The sequence below is a fragment of the Calypte anna genome, chromosome 1 (genome assembly GCF_003957555.1).
Source record: "Calypte anna isolate BGI_N300 chromosome 1, bCalAnn1_v1.p, whole genome shotgun sequence".
NCBI lineage: Eukaryota > Metazoa > Chordata > Aves > Apodiformes > Trochilidae > Calypte > Calypte anna.
The window spans coordinates 180,889,233-180,917,135 of NC_044244.1; the positions used below are offsets into that span (position 1 = coordinate 180,889,233).

Genomic DNA, 27,903 nt, shown 5'->3' on the forward strand with positions numbered 1-27,903 from the left:
AGCAAGGGAAATACCAAATGCTTGCACCCGTCCTTTGTAAACTTTCTAGACAAGGATGTGGCAACAACTTGGTAGCCTTTCTAAAAAGAGGGAGTAAAGATGCATGTGAGCACAGACTGCAGGCCAGGGCTCTGGGTGTTCCTGGGTGTGGCAGGAAGAGCAGCTTCCCCTTCAGGCCGTGTTCAGTGGAAGCCATGCAGCTGCTGCAGCAGACCTAATGGGGCTTCTTGTCCCCCAGTATAGGTGCACAGCACATGGCCAGGGCAAGTCTGTACAGGAGCAGCTCCGGGGAGCAAGACTTCTTGGTCAGAAAGTGAGGGTTTGTGACACAGGACCAAGATGTCACCACACAGGTAATAGAGTCTTCCAGCTCTGGTTAGAAACATCTGTGCTGCTGGAACATGCCCAACAGTTGCAAAGAATCCCATTTTAGAGCAGTGATCTCCTTGTGTGTGGTAATAATGTTGTCATTTCCCATACACATTGGTTTGGATTTATGAAAGGCAGAGCTGTGCCCATCATTTTAAGAGTGACACAAACATGAGAGCAGCAACACCATGAAGGGTCTGGTCCTCTACTCTGACTGACTGCCAACAGAACTAACCACCTTCAAGCCATCTCAGCATTGTTACAGAAATTTTGGGAGGGGGCATTCAGTTGTAGCTATGCTGTACAACAGTAGAGACTTTGCTGTAAAGAAACAGTTGCCTTTGAATCAAAAAGAACCATCTTCAGTCTGGTCCATCCTCCTGGCTGCTATACTTGAGATGTCTGAGATTTTTTTTTTTTTCTAAGAAATCTTTTTTTAACCTGAATTTTTACAGCTGCCTCAGTCCTGTTCAAAGTTGTATTTCATGCTGTCTTTTGTCTCCTTTTAGTAACTTTTTTACTATCTTTTGTCTTTGCCTTTCATGCAAACATTTTAATACAGAATCAGGTTCAGAATCTGAAAAATCTTTTCCCCATTGATGTGGGACAGAGAAAAGCTGAGGAGTGTGTCAGGGTTCAGTGATAAGCTTACACTGCATGCCTGTGCTGCACCAGCAGCTTAGAAAGATGTGGCTGTTACAGTTCCTTTTTATTCTTCAGATTCCATTACAGCTCCACATGACAGACCTGTAGCAGAAGACCCTGTCTGATGCATTCCTCAGCTCCATCCTGCTGGACTGTCAAAAGGAGAACATTTGACACGTTTTCCAGTTCTGTATGAGAAGGCAAAAGGTGGTTACAGAATGATAGAAGGCACAGATAGATGGAACATTTCAGGACAGCCCTCTGCCACCTTAAGCAGTTCTGTTTGGCGAGATGGAAACTGCACTCTGTGCTGTCACTCCCATACTGAAAGCTTTCTTCCACCCAGACTGATCAAAAACCATTTCATTTTTGACAAATGGATACAGGAAGCAGAGGGGACCTGTAGGAAAGTCAGCTGCATCATCCCCCAGCTGTCAGTATCTGTGAAAGAAGCCAAGCACACAAGCACTGATGATGTGGCAGTGATCATGAGCAATTCATTGCCATTGCAACTTACAGGAACTGCAGCTGCTCAGCCTTGCTGCCCCCAGAGCAGCAAGAAGAAACTGATCAAGTACATGGAAGGTATTTCTGCACAGTACCTAAAGGAGGTTTATTTTTTTTATTGTAGCTACTTTTTTTTCATCTTTTGTTCAGCAAAACCTCTTAGCAACTGGTTAATGCCCATACAATAAAAACAGACTGAAAAGGGACTTCAAACATATTTTCATATGCCTTTTATGCATCTTCAGTAGGGATTTTTAATTTATATCACCAACTAAAAGAGAAAGATGGCTGCAAAAGTCATCTGTCAATAAAAGCATCATGAATTCAAATTTTATTCCCATGTCCTGTAAAACTCCTCCCTCTTTCCCAAATGCCTGAAGGAAAAAAACCAAACCAACCAAACCCTGACCAAAACAAACCCCAGAATCAACAGCTTTTGACAAACTACTTTCTACACCAACTCTTGGAGCATTACTAGACATTTTTAGGTCAGACTGTACAACAGTTTCTAAATATCATCTATATTATATGGACACTTGTTCAAAAAACTTTTATCCCCATCTTAAACAACTCTAACATTTACCACTGATGTGCTATACAGAGCTTAACACGCACACGGATGATCCTGTTCAGTAAGCCTACAATGCAGGAGTAACTGAGGAGGGGGCAGCCAGGTCTGTGAAACTCACTCCAGCATCAGGAAACACAGATGTTCCCTTATTCATCTTCACTGAATCTGCAGTGACCAAGCAGCAGCACAGCAACACGAAGTCCCAGGTGCTGGCAGTGACAAACCTGATTCTCATCCACTGCTTTTCACTCAGCTCAGGTGTTCACACTGCAAAATGAGGTATCTATCTGACAAATTTCAGAGAGGTGGAGGTACCAAGTCTGTTCAAAACCCAGAGCTGTTAACATCTCATTAGTTGTCTGCAAAAAGAGAGGCAACTACTCTAAATCAAACCAGAACTGAGTATTGTGGGTAAATGCTGCTGTTCTCGTTTTACATAGCTTAACACATTCCACAAAACTGAAACAGTTTGCTTTGTTACTTACTCATTTGGCATCTCTTAAATAGGAAAGTTCTAAACTTTAAAGAACCAAAAATTAAAACCTGGTTAATTTTACATAATATTAAAGAGTCACAGTTCTTAATAGGATACATCTGCACCATTTTGATGGCAAGCACTCTGAATACATTAAGAATTTAAATTTATCTACAATAGTTTTGCTAACAATATAGGCACATAGTGGTGTGTAAACTACACGTGGTAACCAGAGCTGCAAAGGCACAATCTGGATTTTTTCTTGGGTGTTTTTTGTTTGGTTTTGGGGTTTCTTTCCACTTTTCAAGATGTTGGTAAATTTAAAAAGAAAAATATTTTATTTTTCATGCAGAAGCATTAAATTTGTATTTCATAGCACAGGACCACTCCAGAACCACTGTCATCTGATAAAATGGGTCATGTAAATAAATAATAATAATAAAAAAAGATAGCAGCTCTTTGCACTGAGGAACTGAATTTCTGAATGAAAGGACAACACATGTTCTCAGTTATCACATTGAGAACATCTGAAATCCTCTTTATCTACATAAAGCTTTGCCTGCATATTTAAGCCAGTTAGAAAAGTTTTCTGGTTTGGTATTTTCACCCTGTATTTGTTTTCCCATTTGTCACGTGACCAAGAACTCAGAAGTTGTCTGTAAAACTATCAGTTTCATCTCTAACACAAAAGCAGTTTTAAAACACTGATATAACTGGGAACCCAACTGTAATCCTGTATGAACTGAGCCTCTTCTGCTGTCTGCAGTCCCAACCATCTGTGTCCAGAGGGAATCACTCTAAGCTTAATTTACCATGTTCTCATCTGGAGACAGGAGCAGGAATAGTTTCAAACCAGAACACAGCCCTCAGCAACTCAAAAGTTAAATCTAATGCAGTGACTCTGAAGTGTAATTTCAGCCCATGGCTCCAAGAATACAACAGTTCTGCATTTTACATAGAAATGATACAGTTAGAGCAAGTAGAAAATTTCAGTTTACAAATGGAAAAGATTTTTCTATTAAAAACCACATTTCCCCTAGTTACCTTAAATACATGAACCATTCCACACTGTGGAAAAGCTAAATATGCAGTCTGGACTCCACAAGTGAAACAGAAGTATTGTGTATTGGCACAAATACTTATATCTGGACAAGGTAAAAAAAGCTGACACCCTCGTGCCACCAGCACAGCATCCTCAACTGCTGTCCCAACACACTTTCTGTGTGAATGTCAGTGAGTGGCAGCAAGATGGGAACTCAGTCACTAAGAATGTGGTGCCAAAAAGCTCCAAACTGCTTTGTAAGTCTCTTAACAGAGGAATCAGAAGTACATCCAGAAAAGTGTCAGTCCACACAACACCCGTGAGGTCACTGTAACTGCACTCGGTATGCACCTATCAGCAGCTTTACCTGTCAAAGCAAACAAAGGGTTCATGTAAAGATTTTTCACACATAACTCCTGTGTCTGACACTACTTCTGAGATAAGCATGAGATAAGGCACACAACTGCTACTGACTAAGACAAAGTACAGGAATTTATAATCTGTGCTTAACAAAACCTGTTTATAGTAACCCTTCTGAACTATGAATGGCTTGCAAAAGAACTCAAGTAGAACGCTACTGCAGCATTACGTGATGATTAAATATAAGATAGCCCCAAATCTAATTTATTAAAAAAAAAAGGAACAATAAAACATAAGTATAAATTTTAAATCAGAAAATTTAGAAAATTGAATGGGGCATTTTCTGAGGATAAAAATAAATGCTACCAGAGCAGGATCTGTTACTTATCTTGCAACATGTAGTGGGACTACTGCCCAAACCACCTGGAAAATACAACAGACTACACAGACTCTTTAAAAGCAGACAGCTTATGCTAGTAAGTACTTCCTAATTCTTCTAAACCCACATGCAAAAACAGCTGTACACCAAAAGTAACTGACATTCCATGTACCTCACGGTGCTGAGAAAAAAGATGTTTAACATTACTTTATCCTGGTGCATGAATTATTACAACTGAAGCATAAAAATATTTAATTATGACAGAATTAACACCCTTGGCAATGTCCGTAAGTTCTGGCAATGTCACAGGATGGAACTGTAACTGATGGGAACTGGGATGAAGAGACAGTGGGAAGTCTTTAGCTTTACAGCTAAATTCAACAAAGAAGCATTTAGACTATGGAAGAGTTATTGTTCAACAAACCAACATACACATTAGTTTTGAGACCATTTTGTACCTTGGCAGTAGGAGCATCTGCCAACCGTATAAAAAGCTTGTTAAGGCCTGCAGTAGGGCTGAAGGAATAAATAAAGTGACTATCCTAAAAGGAAAAATAAAATGGACAAAGTTAATGACAGGATATGACTGAAAGCAATATGCAAGAAAACTAACAGAACAACATTTTAACTACACATCTTTTGAAATAAAGTTGTGTATATGGCAAGGAACTTTTGGTACAACCACAGAGAAAACAAGAGGACTTGAAGAAATGTGCATACTGATGCATTTAAAAGATTAGATTTCAAAAGATAATAAAAAATAGAAACTATTCATCACAAATAAGAGGCAGGTTGTTAAAAGAAGACAGGGTAGCTGTATTTGAAGAACTAACTTGGGTCAAAAATTTGAGAGGCTCAAGGAATTTGAGAAATGAAACAGCTTTACATTCATAATTCTGAATTGCTGCCTGCTCAAACCCTCCACTCTGAAGTCATGAAGTCACAGAATAGTTGAGGCTGGAAAGGACCTGTGGTCATGTGGTCTAAAGCTCCTGCTCAAGCAGGGCCATGTAGATCAGCATATCCAGCTCTATATTCCTCAATTTTTAAGGCCTAAATTTTTATGGCTTCTAACATTCACAAGGTTTGTAGTTCTCTCAATTAAAAATTCATTAAAAAAAAAGTATCACGCTACAATAATTAAAGTCATGCTTCATCAACAACACTCAAAATTCAGACTAAGGCACTAGTATTTCACAGGCTATTCCATAAAGAGAATTTTATAAAACAGTTTTACAGTCGACCAGTTACATTAAAAGATTTACCAAAAATACAGGGAGTTGGAACTTGTCGTTTAGAACCACAGCTTGAACACTGCAGGGGCCACAGAGCCGAGCAATTACTTCTTTGCCAAAGAAATTTGCATGGAAAACAAAGAGAAGAATTCCAGATCCTGAAAGGGAAGGCAATTCAGTCACATCAGGTTAAAATGAGGACACGACTGCATACACTGAGCATCTGAGGACAGTGATGTACAAATATATTTAAATGCTATATAATATACATTAAGCACTAACAAAGTATCAAAGTAAGATGCAGAAATACAATCTCAGCACAGAACACAACTGACTTAGTAAGTAAGGTAGAATTATTTCTGCAGCCAAATGACCTGATTTTTTATTAGAAAGGAAAGCAAAATGCAAACAGCAATCCTCAGTATGATTCATCTCTGTGATTTTAGGTTTAACTGAAGAGAGATACAGAATTTAACATGGTTTTAGATGTCTGGTCTCTTGGTAGGGACAACTGAGCCAAATCAATTCTAGATATTTATAAACTACACTGGAAGTCAATAAGCAACAATTTTCAATACACACAAATGCCTCTTAATACATAAGCTTATATAAGGCTCCTTAATTCTATAAAGGATGCCCATGAACTGGAAGAACAGGAAGATTTATGTTACAACTTTTAACCAGAAATGTGGACAGACATTTCCACTTTCCATCTCATTAATGTATTATCTCAAGAGAAACCAGGATCAGTAGGTACTTCCCTGATGTGCTCAAAAGGTGAATAAAAATGACTCATATAAACCAAGCATCAGATATTAGTATCTGGATTCCCAAAAGAATTACTGAAAGAATCCTGAAACATTCCAAGCACCTTGGGAATTTGATTCCTAGCTTTTTCAGGGTCTATGGGCAAAGAGAGTCAATTGATGCTGGTTTCTTTTTGTAGTGTTTCTAGACTGCTGTGACTGTACTTCAAGACTCCAGTGCATTAGGTGCTATCTACAAAACAAGACAGAATCACAGAACAGTTTTAATTGGAAAAGACCTCCAAGATCATCAAGCCCGACCATTAACACCACCAAGTTCATCACTAAATCATGACCCAAAGCACCACATCTAAAAGTCTTTTAAATACTTCCAGGGATGGTGACTCCACAACTTCCCTGGGCAGCTTGTTCCAGGGCCTGATAACTCTTTCAGTAAAGAAATTTTTCCTAATATTCCTGGCACAACTTGAGGTCATTTCTTCTCATACTTTCTTAGATTAAGATTTTTTTAATTATGTCTAAGGTAAAACATTCCTATAGGACCTGTCACTTTGCTAATCAACCCTCACAAAGCTTACCTAACCCACAAACAGATGAAACTGAATGTGGCAGCAGAATCTCTAAAAAAAAAAAAATACACATACTGCCCACACACACAATGCACCAAAACACTGCTGCTCTCCCTATATTCTACATGATCAGAGCTGCCTTTAAGTATTCTACCTTGTTTTAAACACACAAAGGAAAACAACATCACGAGCCCCCTACCTTCTGGCACATGTTGTGGTGGTTTATAGTTGAACTCTGTGGAGAAGTCTGGGCCTTCGCAGAGCCGATGACACGCGATGGGGAAGACCGGCTCCAGCAAAGCAAGGCGAGCTTCAAAGTAATCCCTGATGGTATCTTCTGCAACTCTAGAGAGCCTAGAAGACCAAACAAGGGAGGCCTGTACTTCTCACAGTAAAATTACATTACCAGGCAGACTTCATGAGAGCCAGATTCCAGATTATCTTTCTGGATCCCCATTTTTCAGGAGTGAATGTCTTCATCATGAGTATTTAAGATGAACCTCAAGTCCCATTACTTTCTTAAAAAAGTATTTTCTTTGTGACCTCTTTGTGACCTGTCAGGTCCACAAAAATAAAAAGCTGAGACAAACGCACTGCAGTAGGTTAAAAAAATACTCCAACCAGTCACTGTGTTCAAGGCTCTTTATGTAGAAAGTTTTCCCTGAACCATCAGTATGTACCTAGCAGGTAAACAAAGAGGCAACAACCTCCCCACTGCAGCTGGTTTATCAGTCTGACTGCAAGTGCAATGTAAAAGTAAGTAAGTCACTGTATAATTCTACTAGTAATGCTACTAAAAAAATGGCATTTCACAATTAACTCTATGAAAATGCAGTGAAAAAGAAGCAGCACGACCACTAACTAGGCCAAACTGGGATTTTTTGTTTGTGTTTTGTTCTGATTTTGGGGCCAGGAGGTATAATTTAAGTGAGGAGCTTAACCTCAGAAAAGAGACCACAGTAACCAAAAGTATTTGGCACTTTTACAAGCAGGTCACTAAGAAATCTTCCTCAGAAAGCCATTTTGACACAGATGAGTTTTAAATGCTGTTGCAAGGCAAAGACTGTAACTTGCTCAGATTTATAGCTCCCTGAGCTATTTTTCAGAGTACACTTCCTTCCCTCCATGCTCACTGAGATTACCATCTCCAGAATCTAAAACTTAATTACTTGATCAGAATTAAACTACAAAAATTTCCACATCAAAGCAAGCCTAGAAACCCATCTAGCCCAGTTTCCAGATGCTACACAGAGCTGAATTAAACATAGGAAATTAAACCTTGTCTTTTTTTGGTACACTGTCCTAGTTCCCAGCAATCTGATTTAGAAGCATCCAAAACTAGAGACTGCAGCCAAACTGCACCTCTCCCTAGATTTACTTAATCCCTTCTAAAATCCCATGCATCTGTGACAACAGCAGCTTGGAATGATGAGATCCGTAATTCGGTTTTTCTGTTCAAAACTGTACCTCTGTTTCAACCCTAACACTGAATCACTTAACTGGATGCCTGTGGAACCCATCCCATGGCTTTGAGGGTTATTTTGTTTCAGTTATGTTGGGGTTTTTTGTTGTTTGGGTTTTGGGTTTTTTTTTTGGTTGGTTGTTTTTTCTATGGGGTTTTTTGGGTGTTTTTTTGTTTTTGGTTCTGATTATATTGTATATTTTTGACCTTTTAATCTTTCCCAAGGCAACAGGTATCACCCTCCTTAGTCTGTCATCACAGAAGCTGCTTTGTACCTCTCATCATCTTTTCCCTTTTTGCTTCATCTGTTTCTAAAACAAAGTAACTGCAATAGCACTTGCTATTTAAGGCACTGGGACACTATGGAGTTAAATTTAATTTTCAGGCCCACTACTACAGTATTATCTTCCTTTTAAGAAGCACTGGACTGGTATTTTCAGGTCATGAGTCCAGAAGCTTCCTCAATTGGCAAGAGTTGTGTTACTCCCTGTGTAATTCACACTTTGCATTTATCAATACTTTATTTCAACTGCCATTTCTCTGGCAAGATTACATGTTCAAGATCTTCCAAAACTCATTGTTCAGATTAGCCAAAAACTCAAGCTGGCAGATTTCAAATAGGAAACAGATTGGGAAAAGATATCAAATAGTTACTGACTGACAAGGTTATACTACACTGAACACGAGGTACTGGATCACCATTATCTACATGCTTCCTATTGCCTTCAAAACCTTAACTCACAAGTCATGATTTCCTTCCCTGGGGATGGAACACTGTACTCCATTAATCCACTTCAGCTCCCCATTCACTTTAACAAGCTTTTTATGTTTGAAAAAAAATCAGTAGTTTTTATGCTTTTTGTACTTTTGTCATTTAACCTGTCATGAAGAAAACATTGCTTCTATCTGCTCAGGACAGAAGTTATATGCAGTGATACACAGTATGTGAGAGACAAACTTTACAGCACATTCGTAACACTGGCATCACAAACTTTCCTCAGTATGAACCTGGATCTCAACACATTTTAGTTCAGCAAAAACTCAGTGGCACAAAGTCTAGCTGGAAGAGAGTCACTACTGTTGAACCCCCAGGGTCAATCCTGGGTCCAGTTATATGTTTAACACCTTCATTAATGACCTCTGTGACAGGACAGAGGGTTCTCTCAGAAAGTTTGCAGATTATTTGAAACTGGGAGGAGTGGCTGATATGTCAAAGGGTAGTTCTGCCATCCAGTGGGACCTTAACAGGCTGGAGAAATGGGCCAACAGGAACTCATGAAGTTCAACAAAACAGAAGTGTGAACTCCTGCACCTGGGAAGGAACAATGCCAGGTACAAGGACATTCTGGGAGTCACCCAGCCGGAAAGCTGCTTGGCAGAAAAGGACCTTGTGGACACCAGGCTGAATGTAAGCCAGCAATGTGCCCCTGCAGCACAGGCAGCCAGTGGTATCTAGAGCTGCATTAGGCAAAATACTGCCAGTAGGTCAAAGGAGAGGATCCTTCACCTCCACTCATTGCTGCTGAGGCCACCCCTGAAGTACTATGTCCAGGCTCCCCACTACATGAGAGACTCTTGTCAAAGGAATGGCCACAAAAATGATGATAGCACTGGTACATCTCCCCTGTGAGGAAAGGCTGAGAGAGCTGGGACTGTTCAGCCTGGAGAAAAGGCAGCTCAGGGGGATCTTACAGCTGTACATATATATCAACAAATACCTGAAGTGAGCTCTTTTCAGTGGTGCCTCATGAATGGACAAGCAGCATGGGGACAGACTGAAATTTGTGGGTTTCCCTATGAACATCAGGAAACACATTTTTACTGTGAGGGTGATGGAGAACTGGCACAGGTTGCTCACAGGGGTTAGGAGGCCTCCATCCTTGGAGATATTAAAAAAAAACATCTGGACACAGGGCTTTAGGTAAACCTGCTTGAGCAGAGGAGTTGGACCAGATGAGATGTAGAGGTCCCTTCCAACAACAGCCATTCTATGTTGCTGTGATTTTGTAATTTCATAACTGAGTTCCTTTAGAATTCACAGGCAAATGCAACCTTGCTCTGGAAATGTGTTTTACTGGTCTGCACCTAAATATTTTTTACTTAACATTTCACTATGCTGATGTACTGCAGATTTCACAAGAACTACTTAACCTTCATTGTGAACATCGCTGCAACAAGCATATGGGAATGTATGGATCTTACTTTTTAGACTTGCAATGCTTAGACTTACTTAGTATTTAGTAAGGTTCTAAAGGAAAGAAAACTAAGAACTATTTAAAAAGGAGTAAGAACATGGGGAGCACATAAAAGCACAGTACACACAAGTACTACAGCACAGACCATTACAAGGCAGTTTCTGTCAAGGTAAATTTAGGATGTTAGCTGATGGGAAACAGAAGAGAACAGAGACAGAAAGCAGCTGGGGCTTTTTAAACAGTAAACTAGAAGACAGTGAGTTCTGACTACAAACTACTTGATAAATTGTCTTATATTAGATAGATAAATCATTAGGATAAAAACATCATAAAACAACAAAAAGATCTTACACTGAGACAATACTATGTATTCATGGAAAAATCTCACCAGCTGCAGAAGCTCCAAGACCTTCCTTGAGTCTTCTCCAAGTTCAGAGATCATTGGTTATGATTTCCTGCCCTGTTAACTCTCACTACACTTCCAAACTGACACTGGAAGAGTTTGCTCCTTCTCTTTATGTTTGTCTCCATTTAGCATCCAGACTCATCAGCTCACTATATTTTTACATGACCACACGACATGATCACTTGTCATACCACATACACTGCACTGTTCTTCAGTCATGTTGCTGTGCAATTAAGATTTTTATTTCCATCATTTACTGGCATGAAAGATTTACCCCTGCCACTCTCAGCTCACAGCTGACACTTTAGGGTCCAACAACATCCTAACTATCTGCACAGACTTCACAGAGGTTTGATTTTTTGGTGTTTATTTTTTCTTAGTGGTTTTCAGCAAGGTAGTTTATTTAGCAGGCTCTAGATTTTATATTGAACTGTCCAGTGATAATACATTTCTTAGTTTTCCCAACTGCTGTATTTGTAGTTTAAGGAATCTTTCACTTCTAGTCATTCCCTTTTCCTCCTTGCCATCTTTTTACTCAGTTTTTAAGCATCTGCTTCTTTGGTTAGCTCACATCACTGTCACTTCACATGATTTATTAGTTAGCTTTCTGCACAAAGCAGATCAGTTTTATTTCCTGAAATCTCCCTTGACTTAATCTCCTCTTGACTTAAACCAAATTACGACATGCCCAGCATTACAAACTTTACCAGAACAAGATTCAAAGTGCAGTTTACTCACGTTTCCAAATGACTCTTGAGCTGCTCATACACCAGGACATTATTACACAGCTTAGCAAAGTGCAGGGCACTGTTCTGATGCTTTGACAGAATGTTACAGTCTGCTCCACTTTCAATCATAAGCCGCACGATGTCCGAATTCCCTCTTTTACAAGCCTGGGCAGAGTCAGGAGATGGAAGAACAGGTAACAGTGACAAACCTCCCACAAGAAAGGGATTATGAACCCCATTTAGTATTGTGTGCTTGGGGCATCTGTATTTATTGTTTAGATATAACAGTACATTTAAAAAAGGGATTAAAACACTGCCTGGAATAATTGATAGCAGTATTTATATTTCAAATAGTTCATGTTCTCTAATTAAAAAGTTTTTATATTTTATTAGTTTACCAGAAGTATTTACTATTAAAGCATGTCTGTACAAGCATTCACTTTACCTTCATTAAAGCAGTCTCACCACTGCTCTGCTGCATGTTCACATATGCCCCAGCTTCCAGAAGAATAGCTACTGTTGTTAGAAAATTCTGAAAAAAAGCCACAACACCACCAACACAAGACAAGTAAGTATAAAACATATTGGGTTTGTTTCAGAATACAGAGGGACATTTATTTAAAATCTATCAGTAAAATCCAAAGCATAAGGCATGATACAATTATTCTTTCCCATGGCTAATAAAGAGCAATTGAGACTCAGACAAGTACATAGCAATGAGTATCTACAGCACTTAGTATTTTTCTACATCTTACAGTAAGTGAACACCATAGGAAGAAAACTATGTTGGCATTAATCACAGAAGTGGAATCAAGCTCCCTTTTGGCTTTGTACATACTGTACAGGGGAAAACCCATTAAACAACTTGAACAAAAGAGAGCACTCATGAAAACTTGCTCAAATTTACTAGTTTAGCAGCTCTTAGTTTGGAAAGAACTTGCCACTATTTCCAACTCTCAAACAGTAAACCCTGCTTAATCAGAAATTTGCTCTCAAAGTGTCCCAACTTTGGGTCCTGTGCAGCCAGAGATTTTAACAAGTAATTCTAACACAAGAACTTCAGCCCCCATGACAGACAAATTGACAGATATCCTTTGCCTTCACTTTTCCTCTGGACTGCCCAATGACAGGGTAGGGTAGGATTTGTAATCAGAATTTATCTACACTACAGTAACCATAGCTGCTGAAATGGTGCAGTTAAGGTCACTCTGCAATATCCTGCTAACTACTTTTTAGCCATCATACAAGGCAAAGAAAAATTGTGTGCCAGTTTTTAACATAAGCAAAAAAACCAAGAACCACAAACAGGACAATAACTAAGCCAACCTTTTCAGCTGCATGTATCAATGCAGTTGTTCCATTTTTCTGTCTGCCATTAACTTTAGCTCCTTTCCTGATTAGGACCCGGAGAAGGTCATCGTGCCCACCAGCAGCAGCAAGCATCACCAGGGTCATTCCACTTGAGTCCTACAACAAGAATCATTGCCATTAAAATAAACAAATAAATAATATAATCAAATATTTTAAGATAAATCACAGCCGTAACACAAAAATTGCAAGTGCATCAACAGCTTTCACAAAGATTCCCCTCGCAGCAGAAGAATTCACACATACGTGGCTGCCAGATACCAACAAACTATCACCTCCCACTTCTCTGGTTGACAGACCTCACACTCCAAACTCCACCATCCACAGAAGGCATAACATTCCCAGAACAAAACAAGAAGGAGGAAAACCAGAATGAGCCAGTAAGAAGGGGAGCAATGTATCTGATGGTGGGGAAGGCAGCCAAAGACTGGAGAAGGAAATCAGCAGCCACTGGAGGAAAACCACAATGGCTCAAGTCAGCTGCTACCACAACTCTGGCTTTTGGGTTTTATCAGAGTGTAAGTATGAAGAGACTTCTGTGAGGGGACCGTCTCCCCACTCATTTGTGCATTTTCCAACAGACACTACAATTCAAAGAACAGGTGCTCTTCTCAGTAGTTCATTTGGCAACTGTTCTACTACACCACAGAAGTTTTAGCATGATGTGCAGTTCTCAATATGCCACATGATACAACTAACAAATCACTAATGAAAATACTGGTATCAGATCTGAATCCTCAAAAAGGGGTTATAGTACCATTTAGCAGTAAAATAGATCTTTGAAAGAAAAAAAAGTAGTAAGACCACAGCTGAGGAACTAGCAGAAAAAAAATTATTCAGAGAGTGAAGTAGTCTCAGTCTGTCAAAATGAACACTCAGGGTGATTGTGCATGTATAAACATTTTACATAGTTTAGCCACTTGGCCACTTTTATACCATATAAAGTTCTAAATTTAATAATAAGTTAAAAACAATGGAAAATCTGCTAAAAATCCATCTACTGGAATGCTTTTATCAAACTTTCTTCTACCAAATTTATTTTATTTGGAAGAAACAGATAAAAAGCACTGAAGCCTCAAAATCTGTACCACCCTCTCTCATTTCAGGCTTTTTTTTTCCCAAGGTGAGGAAGAAATCTGCTACTAGGGAGAGAGGAAAACTTTCCCAAAAAGTCCAAATTTGTACTTTTCCTTGCATCCCCTCCCTCTCCAATAGTTGTATTACCAAAAAATTACCTCTTGATCCAGATTATATTCCTCGTTGGAAGAAAGTGCCATCTTTACTGTCATATAATCTCCACTTTTAACAGCATCCCTCAGAAGAGCTACAAAAAAAATTGATTGCAGTTATAGGGTATTTAAATGCCAGCAAAGAAACATCCCTTCCTCCCAGCAACTACTTACTACTTGATATTGGTTCTGTTGACACATGATTCTCATCTTCTCCATCAAGATGCTTCTGAAAGTCTTCTAGTGTCAGCCACTCTAACTGCATGTCCATACCCAAACTCAAGACTTGTTGCTTGCCGTCTATAATGTACGAGATTTTATGGAAGAAAAAAAGTAAAATAAGTAGTAAGTAACTTATGCAGCTTAAACATACTACTACTTTCCATTCAAACAGGATTCTGGAAGTCAGCAGGGAATGGTTCCAAACAATGAAGGCTATGCTCCAAGTAGATAGGAAATGCTTATACTTGAAACAAATTGTTTATTTGTTGTAATTAATTTGCCTGAAGTAAAAAGAGATGGTGAACACTCTGTTACAGTAATAGCAGAAACACACTGGAAAGTTTCAAAAGAAAACAATTTCAACCCCATGAAGAGACAAGAAATGGAGCACTAAAAGCAGTACGCTAAGATGCAAACAGGAATGAAGTATTAACTGTCAGTGCTCAACTTTTCCCTTCATGTATTTCTACTGCTCACCAGAGCTCTTCATTTTACACACATCCACTATTTCTTGATCACCTTCTGCAGCACTATGAGTCCATGTGTCTGCTTCATCTTTGTTCCTTTGCTCCTTGTACACTTTGCTACCTTTTGATTTTAATTCTTCTATGAATTTAAATTCTAGCGAAGATTCTTCTCTTCTGCAGTTATTTTCAGAATATTCCTTTTTTTCTTCTGAAGCTACATTAAATAAGTCAAGTGCACTTTTGATGTCTTTAAAGCCTAGAATATTAAGACAGTTACCAAGAGTGACCACTTCAGCCACTAAAGACTAAAAAAGTTTAAGTGAGCGACCAACCAAAGTCCATTTAGAAAAGGTCTGTTCTCTTTCTGTAAGTTAATAATTGCTGAAGTGTAGAAGCAAACTTCACAATGCAAGCCAAAAATCAGGGAGAATTATTTCACCTCCAGCTACTACCCTGCCAAGTCTGAATTCTGACTGCTTTCAACATGGTACCATCCTCTTTTTAAGAAACATGAGAAAGGTTAGAATTATGCAGAAACTACCACTTTGAAAATATGGTTCAGTATCTGTGATGAACAGACGAAGGACCCGTGCTGTATAAGGAGCATTAATTAATAATTCTGTTTGTTACTATCTATGCTACTTTTAGTGAAAGATGTTTCTCCAGCAATAGCCAGTTGAACATCACAGCCCCTCTCATATCATCAAACATGAAGTTGTCTAATTTTCCTCAGTTCATCTTCAGATCAGTGAGGGCATTTACTCAGAATAAAATCATCCAGAATTTTACTGAGATCAAGAGTGGTAACAGTGCTCCATCATACTATTAAGAACAAAAATAGAACTTAGACAATTTTCTCCATGTACCAAATCATCCAGTTCTGCTGCTATTTTTAAGAGCTGTATATTAAACACATCATGATGCCTAAAGCAAGAGGTAGGAAGTCTGCCTGATGGGAACCTGTACTGATTTTTCTAAACACAGGACATGTGCATTCATAGTATCATCAGAACAGTTCTAGAAATGGTCAATAGTTGGATGATATCCTCTAACAAAAGATTACTGTCACATGCCACACAATCATAGTTGATGGCATTAAATGAAAAAGGGCAAAATCATGACTTGTGTACAAAAACATTAGAGATTTCTGTATGCTTCCAAGCCTCATACATGAGAATACATAGACCGTACTCATGAAGCATGTATTAACAAAGCCATTAAATAGCACTTTTGCTTCCTAAAATCAAAGCAAACACTCTTGTTACTGATATGTGCTAAAAACTATACAATATCTGCTCTTGTAGAAGTAAGAGGAGAATGACCTCTTAAGAAGGGTCTTTCTCTTCTCTTCTCTCTTTTAAGCAGTTAGCACTTACTTTTAGGGCCCTTCTGTTCTCTTCTGCTCTTTTCTTCTTTTTCAGACTCTCCTTTTGGAGATTTTTCTTTCGTTTCAGCTTTCTTTACTTCTTTCTCCTGATACTGAGAAGAAAGATCAAATTTAAGTGGCACAGGAAAAATGTAAAATTAACTCCTTTCACAACCTCAACAGTAAAATGTATTTTTAAATAATACTGTTGAAACATGTATATAATAGGCTTGTGGACATCCCTAAGAAAGGAATTAAACAGGTGAGCTGGGAGTTAAGGCTGTGAAGGCTTCCTCTACAAGAAAGGTCTGATTTCCAACATAAAAAACCTGTAACTCAGCTTTTTACTGCACCCCAGCCATGCAAGTTGCTTGTTATGACATGAGGTGCAGACAAAACTAGCATTTTGAAGGGATTTTTAAAAAATCACAATTTTTTCCTTTTTTCCAAATACTGAACCCACATATAATATAAATATTACTAAGTATTTATCACCTTTGAAGCACCATATTCAAAGCAGGTATGACAGCACTGACTTGAACCTTAGCTGAAAAAACTTAACACTTGTATAGAGAAGGTTCAATGTTTTCCAATTTACAAATGTAGATTGTTACAGCAACACTAGATTTAAAGACATTCAGAAAAATTCACTCAGCCCCACTATAATCCACACAGAAGACCAAGTTTAGCAATATCCAGCATCATAGAAGGACTTTATGGTAGATCCAGATACATAATTAAATTCACCAAAACAGAATTCAACTGCCTGCACCAAAGATTGTCTTTTTCCTCCTTTAATCCTCTCTCTCCATTCAGCCAGAACATTCCAAACAGATGAGTAGGTGGGACAAGGTTCCTTGGCATGGCTTTACATCAGCCCCTGACACTAACCAGGTATATGGAATAGCACTGGCTTTCTGAAAAACTGTCCCAAAAGACAACCCTACAAGAACTACATAACAAACTGGTCATTAAATGCTACCATTTCTTTGACATGGGAAAAACCAAAATTAAAATAGATCAATTTGGTGTATCACAGAGTGTTAGCAGAGCCAAGACATTTCTTTGCCTTTTTCACCCTATACCTCACCCACACAAAACCTCATATTTTGATCACTGATGTGATTAACTAGTAGCAAAGACAGCTGTTAAACCCAGCAGATGCCCAGTACTCAGGACTTACTAAAAGGATGACCAGATATTTGCTACACAGAGAGGCTTTCAAAACCAGTAGCCCTGAATTCTATTCCAGATTTCCAATACTGATCAGATGCACAATGCACAGAGTACATTTATTTATGGAAGTAAATCCAATAGAAAGAATGGTTCAGCATGCAAACTGACCCCAAACAGAAAATACTGCATTATAAACTGACCTGACAGTGTTCTCTGATCAGAGCAACATAAGGGAAAACAAGTAGCTGAAGTAGGTAATGATTTATTTTAAAAGAATAATCTGCTTGGGCCAACAATTTAGTGAAACAAAAAAGCCTCCAGAACTTTCCATCAAACCCATCCATATAGTAAGCCCAATGGACTCTGGCTCTGAATAACTAACCAGCTACAGGAAACATTGCTTAAGCCTTCGAGACTAAACAAAGCAGAGAGCAGAATGTCTTTCTTGCCTCCTCAGTACCTTGCAGCATGACCATGAGAGAGGCATGAATACAGCCTGAGTGTGCTGGCTTAACACTCATAAGCAACCAGCTTTCAGCTGCTGTTGATTTCTTCATGTTTCAGGTGAATACTACTGGTAAATAAAACAGAACTCAAAAGATTTATATCTGACTACACTGAACCTACAGAAAAACTTGCTGCCACAGAATTACCACCTCAGAAGAAGCTGGATGTAAGCCAGTATCATGGTGTTGAGCTGCAATCCTGATCAACTCACACAGAGGTTTCTCTGGGCAAAGTTTTATGAGTTGCAAACAGCAACAGAACAGTATGAAGCAGCTAAAAGAAATTATGTTCTCAGAAACATTAGAGAAATATTGTAGTTGGGTTGTTGGTTCTTTTTTCCATTTTTTCTTCCATCTTTACCATCCTGCTTTTCTTAAAAATTACTGTATTAATTAAACAAAAATCAATATTCCAGTTATTCTTTATCTCCTTTCTTAGCAGAGATACAGCATTTGTAATTAATAGGAAACCATATCATGAAACTAAGCATTTCCTCTAAGCACCCTAGGAACTTTAGTAAGACAAGCCAGCTGCACAATTATCTGGGAGGCTTAAGTGGAGAAGCAATGTCAGCATCCCAGTTCCCAGGTAGGGTCTAAAATATGTGAGATAAAAAAGAGTGGCTGACTTTTTAGAGAGATCAAGCACATGTTTTAGCTGAAAAGTGTACTCCATTGTGCAGTTTTGGACAGATAGTTGCTCAAGACTGAATATCTTACTACAGAAGCAGAAAAAAGTCAGAATAAGACAGCTGTTGAAGGTTGGAGGAATCAAGTTAAACATGACAGCATGCTTTGGAGGAACAACAAATTTCATTCTAATTATATATAACAAACAGGAGAAATTCATACTCTCACATGAAGGATACTTTTCTCTCCTAAGATGCTCCCTCTTTTATAGGGTTCAGAATACATAATTTTTTCAGCCTGTCTTATATATGGTGTAGTGGGCCTTTCTTTAGCTTTACCTAGATCATTAACTTTGCCATTGTAATGGCAGCCTTTTGAGATATCTGTACCCCAAAAATGTTTGACTTAATACCCAGGCCCCATCCCAATGCCTTAACATTGCTTACCTCCCCTACTGAATCAGTGGGCTTGTGCTCTTTTTCATTAGCACTCAATTTCAAACCCTTCTGCATTGGTGAAGGAGCAGATGACACTTTCTCCAACTCATTCTGTACCATTTTTACATTTTCTTGACCTTTTTGCTTTTTCTGCAAGCTTCGTCTCTCTAAAAAGGTATCTTCAGTTTCCACTTTTCTACTTTCTTCTTTACAATCTTCAGCTTTCTGACTTTTTTTCTTCTTTCTTTTAACCTTAGCATCAATACTATCATCTTCATTACTTGCAGATCCATCAAGATGCCTATCAGCAATGAACTCTCTTTCAGCAAATTCTTCTTCCAATCGCTCTTCTCCACTTGATACTCTTTGATTCTCATATTTATTTTCAGAATTTAAGTCTAAATTTTCATTATCAGTAACTTGAGAAAACACATTATCTAAACCACTTGATTCTGAGTCAATCTGAACATCTCCATACTTCTCCTTCTGTGATTTTTTGTCTTCTTTAGATTTTATTTTTAAATCTTTAACTTCTCCTTTCTTTTTCTTGATTTCTTTAGTATCTTCTTTCCTTTGCTTCTTTGAGTCCCTTGAATCCTCCTTGGTTTCAGAATTCCTTTTTTTTGCTTTTGAATCCAAAACCAAAGTATCTGAGGAATTCTCACATTCTGTTCTGGGTTTTTCTTTGAGTTTTGCAGACTTAGACTTCTTCTTCTTTGGATCATCTGGACTTTTATCCTCTACATCTTTTGACTTTTTTTTCTTCTTCTTTGGTGAAACATCATCTTTTGTTTCACTTTGCCAGTCACTGTCAGAGTCTGCTTCAAATACATCATCATTTAGAGATAGGTTCTAAAAGGTGAGGAAAAAAGGAAACTGTCTTACTTAAAACTGTATCACTTTGGTGTAAGATATACAAAAATGGTAGCAGTGGTTACTCGGGAAAAGTACATTTTTAAACACTTTGATTTTTTTAATCCATCCTTCATCACCAAACTAGAATTTGTAAATACAATTCTAGCTTACTTACCTACATTATGTTACTAACTGCTTGGATGAAAACCAATACATAAACAAGTCAAGTAAACTAATCCATCAGGTTCCAGATCAGAACCAAATCTGAACTCTTTTACATCAAAATCCGTAGGTAAATCTTACAAAATCAGATATTTTTGAAGAAGCAGGGTACCAGTTTTCAAACAAGATTCTTATGCTTAATTTTCATACTGAGCACTTAAAACCAAAGTCATATAATGCTTTCTTGCCATGTAATTTTTCTGTATTCCTATCTTACCAAATTTAATGGTTAACATGTTAAAATTCACCAATCTGCTACCCAAACAAGGAGAATGAACTGAGCTGTCAGTGAAGATAGGCACAAGACAATATCCATCTGGATGGCGACAGGGTGTTGTTTATTGTCAAAATCAAACTAAAGTCACCATACACCACTGATATAATCCCATTAAAAAGTGATATAAAGTTTAGATGGATTCAAAGTCCACAAGTAACCTTTTCATTTAAAAAATCCCTTAAACAGAGAAGCAACACTATTCAGTTTCACATCAAACCCAACATATTTAAATTGAAAAGACTCTTGAAGTCTTCTTAATTCCATATCCCAAATGTCTTCCCTTCTTTCTTAATTCCATATCCCAAATGTCTTCCCTTCTCTCATTAGCAGAGCCTAGACAGGGCATGTCCTTAGTGTAAGATACTGGAAGGTGAAACACACCTGTATGTCCTTTTTAACAGGTTTAGGCTTATTATCCAAAATTTTCTTTCTGAATTCGAGCAGCACTTCTTTGCAGTCTTCCAAATGAACCTCTGGTTCCCAGGTATCATCATCAGAGGAATATCCTTTCCACCGTACTTTGTAGAGAATTTTACCCTGTAAGGAAAAACCACACTTAATACAGCACAGCACAGTATTGCCTCATCTACTCAATTCCTGGTTATCTCAGTGTATATTTCATTTTGTGCATACAGAAACAAATATAAAGGGAGTTCAACCCAACACTGACATACAAGTTCCCAGAATTATTCCTATCTGCATCACATACTCAACTAAGTAGGATGTAAAATCTTTCAGTAGTTGGAGTGTTTATGAAAAATATTTGGAATATCTAAAATTTGTTCAGAACCATAGCTATAATGTACAAATCATAGTTTTACAGTCACTTTACTGAAATGGATTTTCTGAGTTACAGAACCTTTTTGTTAACATTTTACTATTTCTTCTATAGAAATTTCAAGCTCAAGTTGCTTCTCTACACTGAAGAATTTGATGTAGAACTTGAAGACTTATAATGAACGCATTAACACCACTGACCTAGTTTTATACTGGAATTTATAACTTGTTTGATTTGTAATCAGTGCCACTTTTGATCAACTGAAATACCAACAATCAGAAAAAAAACCAACAAAACACCAATGAGATCAAGTTAAACCTAGACAAAATCTGCATGTATGCATCTCAGTGGAGTCAGTTACAAAAATTTTTGTAACAATTTACATAAGAAACCAATTGTTTCAATAGTATCTAACTACACCATAGGATGGAACTGCACCTTTTAGTGTCTATCTTGTTTTTCACTAGATCAGAAAGCCTTTTTCCATTAAAAAAACAAACAAAAAGCTTTATCAAAGCAAATTATCTCTTGCCTTTTTCCTAAATATATTAAGTAGTCCAAATCCTTATGTTTCTCAAGAAGGACTCCTTTCCTTGCTGAGAGGAAGCTTATTAGCTTTGACTCCACATGCTAATATAGCCAGACAAGTGGCAAACTCAGGGCCTCCAGCACTAAGCTAAACTGAAAGCAGAGACATGTCCTATGAGACCAGTGTGGTCACCTTTGCTGATTAAACCTGTAGTTTCTTTAAACAGATGTATGACAAAAGTCAGCACTAAACTTCAGAAAATCCACTGTCAATACACAAAAGTTAAAAATGAATGCCAGGCAATACGACCATTCCTGAACTTCTTAAATCGTTAAAAAAAAAAAAAAAGACAAAAACAGTATTAGCAAACATACTAAGAAAAGCGCCTTTGGAGAGGTAAAGTAATAAGTAACTCTTTCTTTCAAAAATCGATTGATAATGCTCTAAAACAACCTATACTGGAACCTATATATAAGTAAATAGCCTATATTCAGGTGCATTGGTGTAATATGTCTCTTATAATTTAGCTTAATAATAAACTCTTGATTCCCAAATTAATTTTCAAAATCATGTTAACCTTTCTCTTTCCTTCTTCTACTGGGGTTATTCACTAATTAAGCAACAAGTATCCTTCTTATTACAGTCACAGAGGGCACGGTCTTAAGTTGTGCCAGGGGAAATTTAGGTTAGATATTAGGAAGAATTTCTTTACGGAGAGAGTGATCCGGCATTGGAATGGGCTGCCCAGGGAAGTAGTGGATTCTCCGTCCCTGGAGATATTTAAAAAGAGACTGGATGTGGCACTCAGTGCCATGGTCTGGTAACCGCAACAGTGGTTCAAGGGTTGGACTCGATGATCTCTGAGGTCCCTTCCAACTCAGCCAATTCTATGATTCTATGTTTCTAAGGGACCTCCATAGCTAAAAAGTGAAATACAGTAGAAACCAGACCAGGCTGCTCAGAAATATGTCCAGTGAAGTTGGATCTATTCAGATTTCCCCGGATCTGAACTGCTGCTCTCATCCTTTCATTGTGCACCTGTGCTGACCCTGTGCTCTCTACACACTCCCATTAAGGAGACAGAGATATAACCTATACAACCTATAACCTGTATAACCTATACCCTGCCATAAGAAGAGAAGATTCAGGGGTGAACAAACCTATCTGTCAGTCTCCTGTGCTCCAGCTCCCTGAACTGTCTTCATAATCCTTCACTCCAATATGTCCATGTCTCTTCCATCCTGGGGTGCTCAGTACTCCACATGCATCTCAGCAGTGCTGAGAAGAGAGGAAGAAACATCTCCTACAATCTCCTGGCTACACTCTTGGATATTTTCAGCATTTCTTCCTGGAAGAACTGCTGACTCATTTTCCATTTACTTGTCTGTAGGGATTCTCAGCTCCTTTCCACAAAAACTGCCTTGCTAGCCAACTGGCCTCTAACCTGTCTGGTGGTACAGTTATGCCATTTCAGATGCAGAACTTCAGTCAGCTGCACAGTTAGTTACACCCTTGTAATGGTGCAAAACAAGTAGTAAGTCCTTTTTTAATTAACTGAGAAAACTGGATAAAATAAGCCTACTGCAAATTTATATAAGACTATGTAGCTGTTGAATGGTTCTGTACCCAGTACACAGGTAGTGAAACAATAATGCAGCTTAAGTGAAGACAGGAGATTAATCATCACACTAAAGGTAAACACACAGCCTTATACTCACCTGCTAACATTACTTTATTCGAAATTGTTCTTTCTTCTGTATCAGATACCAATAAAAGAACACTTCCAAGCATTTTTATACTGCTCTAGCTTCTACAAGAACTAGTGATGAGCTATAAACAAATCCTATGGAAAGGGGTATCACCAGGTCATTAAACAGCAGTTAAGGCTACCTGCCTGCGGAATGTCACAATTTCCCTTGGAGCCTGTTCTTTCAGAATTCTAGTGCAGTATGAAAGGCTTTCTAGATACACTGAGAGGATCTTCTATTGCTTATTCTCTTAAGTAGGGCATGTTAATGTTTCACTTATGTGCAGGTTTAACTCCCCAGCCCAAACTCATCTAATCCCAAGAGTGCTGTCTCTGTCATGCTATCACTGCTACCAGCTCCAGCTACATCAGAACTGCAAATAAGAAGAGCTGCTCTGTGTGGTGCTCTCCACTCTCCCACTGCTGCAGGGACACTGACACATGAGGCTGTGCTGCACAGTGGCCCACTCAGTGTATCTGCTTGGACTTTGTAGCAGACTTGGGAAGCTGCAAACCACGTCTAAAGCAGACCACAGAAAATACGCACCACTGAACATAACACACAGATTTTTTTCAGCCACTTTGGAAGCTAGGACTGGGTGTGAATATCTGAATATCTGTCTTGGTCTCTATTGCTAAAGCACAAGAGCAGGGCCCTCTCTTAAGAGCGACAGAAAGGTGACCCGATGCAACTGGAAAAAGCACAACCAACACATGCACACAGCAAAGGTAACTGCAGGGACCCAGCCTGGAAATCTCACGTGCACAGAGCTCAGAACCTGCTGCAGAATGGGCTGCTTGAAGGAGGAAGAGGATGACAGAAAGAGGGAGTATAGGATATCAGCAGATGCCACTAATACTTTGAAGATACGGTACTCACTGTATTCTGGTACTCTGTGTACTTGTGTGGAATGGTATGACTCCCCCTCCACAACATTCTTAAGTCATCAAGATATTCCAACTTAATCAATGATATTATCACAAATATTTAAGAAATTCTTGAAGGTTCTCTGACCTAAGGCTTTCAAAACCCTTCTGTTTAACACTAAACAGACAGAATTCTATATTGTAATGTACCTGAAGCATAAAGTCGATAAAATAAAATAATCAATTTCAAACACAAATACACAAAAATGTATTTTTTTATATCTGACGTTTAGAAAATTTTAGAACTTCAACTACTCGAGGCTGCTTTCAGAGAAAGAAGGTATGATTATTTCTGTCTAAAGATCATTACAGCTAGTTATTTAAATGGAAGAAAACCCTCTAAGTAGACCTTCACATGCCAGGAAACAGTCTCACTAAAACCACCCTGAAACCAGCTCCAGGTTATCCATCAGAAATCCTGCCCATTTCTGCACTCAAGCACTTTACATCAAAACACTCCTGCAGTTCAGCCATCACAGCAAAGATTAGTTTAACAATGCAAACAAAAAAAACCTTAGTAAAGATACTACACATTTAGTCTTTAGTCAGATCTGTAAGATGCAAAAAGCCTGCCTGAAAAAATACACATAACGCGCATTAAATTACAATTACAACGGGATTATTATTTTTGCACGGTTCTTGCACAGGTATAAAAGAATCGTGCAGGAAAATCTGCCTGACCCGTCTGTGCCCGTGCTGCCTGCACGCACGGAATTCCAGCGAGGGAAGAGCAGAGGCGGCCAAGCAAGCGCCCTGCGACCCGGCCCGCAGCCAGCGCGTGGGTAACAACCGCTCCGGGCGGCTCCCGGGCAGCTCCTCAGGGAGCAGCCGAAATCCGACCCTAGGGCAGCCGCCAACCCAGTCAGGGGCGGCCGGGCCGCCGTCCAGCCCCGCCACCGCCCGGCACGGCCGCCTCCCGGAGTGGCCCTGCCGCAGCCCCACCGCCCGGGGGCCGTGCCGCAGCCCCAGCAGAGCGGCCGGGGCGCCAGGGTGACAGCGGCGGCGCCGCGCACTCACCCCCTCGGTCTTCACGTCGAGGATCTTCTCCACCTCGAACACATCTTCCTCCTCCTCCTCTTCCTCGCTCTCGCCGCCGCCGGCCTCCCCGCCTGCTGCTGCAGCCTTGTCCGCAGCTTTGCCAGTCCCGCTGCCCTCGGCCTCCGCGTCCTTCTCATCCTTCTCCGCTACGGCGGCGGCCGCCGCCTCCTCCTCTTCCTCCGCCCCTTCCAGCTTCGCTGCCACCGCCTCAGGCCCGCTCCCAGCCGCCGCCGCCGCCATTTTGAGCCGAATTTCAAACGACAACGCTGGAAAGCGGCTGCGACATCCAGGGCCGGGCGGGAGGGCGAGAGGCGGCGGCCGCAGCCAATCAGCGCCCCCCCCACGCCATGACGCAAGGGGCGGGGTCCCCCAGCCCTGAGGCCTCAATGCCCTCGGCAGCCTGCAGGAGGGAGCGGCTGCGGGGCTGCCGCCGGGGCTGCCCCCTGAAGGCGGAACCTCCACTCACCCCGGGGAGGGCTCTTCTGCAGCCCGACACCCGCCGCAGGGCGGGAGCGAGGCGTCCGGAAGCGTCCGGCTTCGGACGCCTGCAGGTGGTGGCCGTCGTGGTTCTCGTCATTGTGGCTGCCGGGAGCTGCGGTCCTGTCACTGTCCTCGAGTGCGTGACCGACCCCCGCTCAGCCCCATGTGGGGTTTCGCTGCCTGGAGCAGCAACCCTGCTCTGGAGGAGAGGGGGTTACGGGTGACTGGAGGCCTCCAGGGGCACGTTCACGGCCCGTTGACCCAGTGCCTGGGTGGGCCCGTCTGGTCCAGAGAGTGCGCTGAGCATGCCGTATGCCGGCACAAGAGCGTTGTGTGTGTCCCCAGCTGGGGAGGTTTAGGGGAAACGCACAGGAAAGATGCACAAGGAACCCCCAGGACGAGGTCCTGCTGGGGAACGGGGTTGCTCACTGGGAAAAGGAATCCCTGTAGATTTCACAGAATTTACATGTTAAAATCCTCACCTGTAGGGTAGCACAGCTTTTCTTACATAACATGCAGGAGATAAAAAGACAAACTTGTAAGAAATATAAATCACACCCTATTTGACTATTTAATTGCTTTTCCTAGAGCCAGAGAGTTAGTATGTTGTATCCCAGAAACGATTTCTTAAAGAATACAAATCATTCAAATGAAACTCTGGCTTCATTGTGAATGTGTACTTAGTTCTCTACATACCTGTATGGGATGTATTGTTGCAACAGTGAAAACACCAAACTATAGTTAAATTCTTTCTATATAGTTGTATATTTTATAGGATAATTAACTGCAGTTAAAGAAAAAAATACTTCTTTTATTCATCTTTTTGACAGCATTTACTTTCTAAGGTAAAGCTAGTATGGTAGCCATTAGCAGATTTAGAAGCTACTTTATCATTGTGTACATTAAGGAGACTTGCTGATTTTTCAGAAACATACCCTAGCTCTTTTCAAATAGACAGTGTAGTACAAATCTTTACAAATTTGTAATAATTACTAGAGAGGCAGTGTTAGTACATAAATGAAAATAAGGATTCAAAGCCCGTTAGAAACAGAAGGACCTCAGGATATCCCTCTCAGCAACCTTGTCTACAAGATGTATCTACTCCATTCTTGGCAGACGTTTGCTCAAATTGTCATGAAAGAAATCCCAGAATTTTCTGTAGTAACCTCTTACATTATGAGGTTTCATTATGAGGTTTCAGTCCTTGTAGTCCAATATAAAACTCAACAGTCAGGGTTTTTTTGTCAGAATGAAATCAGAATATAAACAAACAAAAAAGATTCGAAAGAATTCTGAGAACTCATTCCTTATAACAAAACAGAGCTCTATATTGTGCTGTTTGCATTTCAAGGCATATTGAGCTCACTGTAGAAATTACAGAACCATCCGATTCCGATTTGTATTTTGATAATTGATACCACAGAACACTGATACTTTATGAAGATATTTATTTGTTCTTCATTTATCACATTCTTTATCTGTCAAAACATCTCCTGTCATATTTAACTGAATTACTAACATTATGCTTTCTTTACCATGACATTAGAGAAATACACAAGATTCTAGGAGAAATCAAAACAAAGATATTATAGAAGTACTTTTATAATGTGCAATCAGCCAAAGTTATTAGTATAAATATTGAAATGTTAAGGTTTTTTTTAACAGTTACAGGTAACTAAAATAGTACATATATGTAAAATCAAGACTTACCAACTATAAGACTCTTTATTTCCATACCCTTACATCTGCGACAGGAATTATTAATCAGTAATACTCAATTTAAACTTTTTAATGTAAAACTGCAAGGAAAGTTATTAAAGAATGATGTGATTAAATATTTTAAGTAGAAAGATAATTAATGTTAGATAAGCTTGATACTCAGTATCTTCTTGGTGGCAGAATCCCAGTCCTTTCCAAGTTCAAGGTGATAGCAAATAGA

The 27,903-nt window shown here is 39.5% G+C and overlaps 1 protein-coding gene across 1 annotated transcript; it reads right to left on the reverse strand.

The window, feature by feature from the left end:
- Positions 1-1,617: 1,617 nt before the first annotated feature.
- Positions 1,618-25,770, reverse strand: MPHOSPH8 (M-phase phosphoprotein 8). The gene is made up of 13 exons (XM_030444541.1): positions 25,464-25,770; positions 20,847-21,002; positions 19,121-19,963; positions 16,373-16,475; positions 14,482-14,607; positions 14,314-14,402; positions 13,037-13,177; positions 12,156-12,242; positions 11,721-11,875; positions 7,119-7,273; positions 5,614-5,741; positions 4,807-4,890; positions 1,618-3,976 (listed from the first exon to the last, which is right to left on the reverse strand). Exons 1-13 carry the CDS (start codon positions 25,722-25,724, stop codon positions 3,935-3,937), a joined length of 2,370 nt encoding a protein of 789 aa, XP_030300401.1. The 5' UTR covers positions 25,725-25,770; the 3' UTR covers positions 1,618-3,934.
- Between the last annotated feature and the right edge of the window lie 2,133 nt (positions 25,771-27,903).

Excerpts from the sequence above, each read along its gene's own strand:
- MPHOSPH8 (XM_030444541.1), bottom strand. The coding sequence starts at position 25,724 with ATGGCGGCGGCGGCGGCTGGGAGCGGGCCTGAGGCGGTGGCAGCGAAG. Across the intron at positions 11,876-12,155 it reads GTGAGACTGCTTTAATGAAG|GCTTGTAAAAGAGGGAATTC; the intron begins GTAAAGTGAATG and ends GACTCTGCCCAG. Across the intron at positions 7,274-11,720 it reads CTCAAGAGTCATTTGGAAAC|GCTCTCTAGAGTTGCAGAAG; the intron begins GTGAGTAAACTG and ends TTGGTCTTCTAG.